The 3,937-nt window shown below is 38.3% G+C and overlaps 1 protein-coding gene across 1 annotated transcript; it reads left to right on the top strand.

Moving 5' to 3' along the window:
- Positions 1–1,671: 1,671 nt before the first annotated feature.
- LOC102738074 (olfactory receptor 52A5-like) lies at positions 1,672–2,615 on the top strand. The gene is given in 2 exon segments (XM_031026938.1): positions 1,672–2,050; positions 2,053–2,615. Coding segments are annotated over 2 exon segments (942 nt in total).
- The last annotated feature ends 1,322 nt before the right edge of the window (positions 2,616–3,937 follow it).

The raw sequence follows: 3,937 nt of genomic DNA on the forward strand, positions 1-3,937 counted from the left end.
ATTGATGAGGAGAATAAATAATGAGAGAACAAAATGCTAACAGTGTAAACATTACCCCAGAAAAATATACACCAAACAAATCAGAAGAGATATGAAACCGGGGGAAAAGAAAGGGAAAGAAAGAAAAAAGAAAAAAAAAAAGAAAAGAAAAAGATAAAAACAAACAAACAAACAAACATACAAACAAAACAGAATATGATCAAAGATGATCAGGCTGGTGCATAGATCAGTGCCACACACTAGATTCTGGGCATATTTTGGTCTGTTAGACAAAAGTGTCTCCCAAAATTTTAAAGAAAGAAAAACTTATATATGTACAAAAATAAGGGTAAATACGATGAAGGGATGGAATATGACTGTAAAGATGAAAATTATAAATGATTTTATAAAAGGTATTGATAAGTTAAGAAGTTGGTTGAAAAAAGAAAGAAGAGGATTAAAAAAAAAAAAGGAGACAATGTGATCAGGCAGGAGACTAGAGCAAAGCCATACACTAGAGATTTAGGGTATATTTTGGTCTGTTAGAAGAAACTGTATCCTAATATTTTAAAGAGAGAACAATATATATATATATATATACACCAAAAATAAGGTTAACTACTATGATGCGATAGAATATGACTCTTCCAGAAAGTGGTTGCTTTTCTGTTCAGAGAGTCAATGCTATTCTTTTCTTCGATCTCCTGTTGAGTTTGTATGTGTTCAGAATGGTTTGATTCCTATCCAGCTGAATTCCTAGGACCAGATAAAATTTTGGTCTGCTACTCCTCCACCATCTTGCTCCTCCTTAAATTGTACATTCTTCTTGAATTTGGTAGTTCTGCATTCTTCTTTTTTCTCCTTCTCTTTCTCCTTTTCTTCTTTGTCCTAAGCCCCCATAATAATAGCCTATTTCATACTCCCTATTCCACAAATCTACCCTAAATAAGTGAGCATTAATTATTTACAGAACTAATATCATCTGGCTGTATCTGAAAGATGACCCGCCCTCTTCAAATTTCCTCTAAGGGCCACAGTTAGTGCCCTGAAAAAACAGTAGCGTGTTCAATATTTTGATAAAGGAATGAGTTAATATAAGGAAGACAAACCATTCTAACAAGCGCCTTTTAGAACCAATGCCAACAACTCTAAGATAAAGAACTCCCTCCCCGGCACCAGGAGTAATGTGGTTAGTACTGAAGGCTCTCATAGGATTATAAACTAATGCACACACAGTGACAGAGACAAGATTTCTTCTAGGATATCAGGACTAGGAGAATTTCCAACTGCAATGTAATTGGGCTAGCATCTAGGTAAAGAATGAACACCTAATTGTGGCTTTTCAGGCAAACTAGGCTATAACTCAAGAAAGATGGCAAAAATCAGTATTCTCAGTTTCATGGTTTCCATTTCCACAAGGGCTAAGGCAAAGATCCCAAAATTTTCTCATTTTTTACCTCATTAAGATCTGCAGGATTGTTTGCTTCTGCCATTCTAACATGAATTATAGAATTTCACCAGAACATTCTGGCCAAACTGCCACCCAAAGACCTGAACTTACTTGTTCAATGCTCAATATGGTTGAATGGTAATAGCTGAATGATAGTGAGGGATGAAAGCTTTTCATTTCTCATCCAAATTTTCTTCTGCAGGTGTCAGAATCCACAGTGAGAAGATAGAATACCAACCTCTATGGCATCCATCAATACTTCGTATTTGAACCCCAGAACTGTAATCTTGATTGGGATTCCTGGACTAGAACATGGGCAGTTTTGGACTGGGTTTCCTTTCTTTGCTGTGTGCCTAGTGGCTTTTTTGGGAAATATTATTTTACTAATCATCATTCCTGTAGAATGCAGCCTGCACCAGCCCATGTACATCTTCCTGGCAGTGCTGGCGGCCACTGACATAGGACTCTGTGCAGCCATTGCTTCCAAGATGTTGGCCATCTTCTGGTTCAGATCTTGCTTCATGGCCTTTGACACCTGCCTAGCTCAGCTGTTCTTCATTCATGTCTTGCAGTGCTTGGAGTCTGGTACTCTGTTGGCCATGGCTTTTGACCGCTACATTGCCATGATCCACTGAGGCACACATCCATCCTCACACCTTCCACCTTGGGTCATATGATAGTAATAGTGGCAATCCAAGCTATAGTGCTGGTTGGTCTGTTACCCATACTAATCAAAAGATTGTATGTTTTTCATTTCATTGTAATTGCCCACTCTTACTGTGAGCACATGGCTGTGGTCAAGCTAGCTGCAGAAGATGTCCGAGTCAATAAAACATGTGGTCTTTTTGTCAGTTTTACCATACTGGGATTTGACATGATTTTTATCCTCATTTCCTACATCCTTATTTTCCAGGTTGTTTGTCGTCTCCACCAAAAGGAGGCACGGCTCAAAGCATTTAATACATGCACAGCTCATATTTTTGTTTTTCTTGAGTTTTATATTCTTGCCTTCTTCTTCTTCAGCCACTGTTTTGGACATGTTGCTCCCCCTACCCACATTCTTCTTTCTACCATCTACCTCCTTGTGCCACTTGCACTCAACCCTATTGTCTATGATGTAAAAAACAAGTTAATCCGTAAGCATGTGGCACAGATTTTTCTTCTGAGTCATATATCCCACCAGTGAGCTATCAAATGTTTGTGGTCATGTAGAGAATATTTTCATTTCTTAGAGATGGAGAGAGTTTGGACTCCATGTGTTCATTGCTGGGGATTCACATGCTCTATCTTAAACTTTTATTTTCACAGGTTGACATAAAAGGTATCCAGATTAACAATGATACTTGTTCTCTATCTGTAATGCATTTGACTTCTAATCTAATCTTTATCATTTCCTTCCTTTTAGTTTCCTTGTGTTTAATTTGCAGTTCTTTTTACGTCTTCATGAGGAAGCTCTGATTATTGGTTTTCAAACTTTCCCTTTTGGAATATATGCATTTTCAAGTATGGATTGATTTTGACCATTGCTTTTTTGCATACTACACATTTTGATAATCTGTGTTTTCATTTATTCAGTGAAAAATAATATTCATTGCGTTTCTGTGTTACCCATGAAATACTGAGATAAAGTCATACACGTATGGTCCATTGATTTTTGAAGCTATCTAAGCAATGTAATGGGAATTAGAAATTCTTCCTGAAATTGAGAGCTAAATAATTGTATGAGAAAATGAACTTTGACTTTGACGACTACCTCATATTCCATAGCAAAATTAACTTAAGGTGAATCATAGACCAAAGCATTAAAGGAAAAACTATAAAGCTCAAGTCTGTAAACCAGACCTCATTAGAGAAGGAACAGCCTTGGATCACTGAAAAGTGGCTATGATACTGCTCCAGTAGAACTTGCCAGAAACCCACCTTCTAGGATGCCAGAAAAAGCTGTTCATGGGTTTTTGAAGAAACTTCTGGCCACTGGGTGCTGCCTGCTTTATTTACTGCAGCATTTGGGCCCTGGGAAAGTTGCAAGAGCTGCAGGAGCCCACTGTAGACTAAAGATGACATACAAACTGCATTGAGTCTGTGGACTGACCACAGAGGAACCAGGAAGCAAAACCCTCTCCTCTTGCAGTGCCTTACCAGTGCCCTCCACTGACAAAGTTCAGTGTTGCACCAGCTCAGAAAGAAAGAGTGCTCAGAGGGCGAAGGTACATTTTCACCAAGAAGGCAAAAAGTGAACTTGGAGCTGAGAGGCAATCAATTGTTAACCAGCACAACCTGCATGACAAATAATAAAGTTGTTGGTACATGTACTGGGAACACAATATGCAAGCAGGGCCAGTCTGCCATTTCTCTTCAGTGAGTGTTAGTGCTTGCTGCAGTCCTTACCTATAGAGCTGACAAATATTCTCTTTGACATCTGCTAAAGAAAAAAACAATACCATAGGACAGGATGAGCAAACAGAAGTTTATAATATTCTGATACTGTTGCCAGCAGTAGGTAAGAAA

This window comes from Leptonychotes weddellii, unplaced genomic scaffold (genome assembly GCF_054177405.1).
Source record: "Leptonychotes weddellii isolate Sample4059 unplaced genomic scaffold, ASM5417740v2 HiC_scaffold_5802, whole genome shotgun sequence".
Taxonomy (NCBI): Eukaryota; Metazoa; Chordata; class Mammalia; order Carnivora; family Phocidae; genus Leptonychotes; species Leptonychotes weddellii.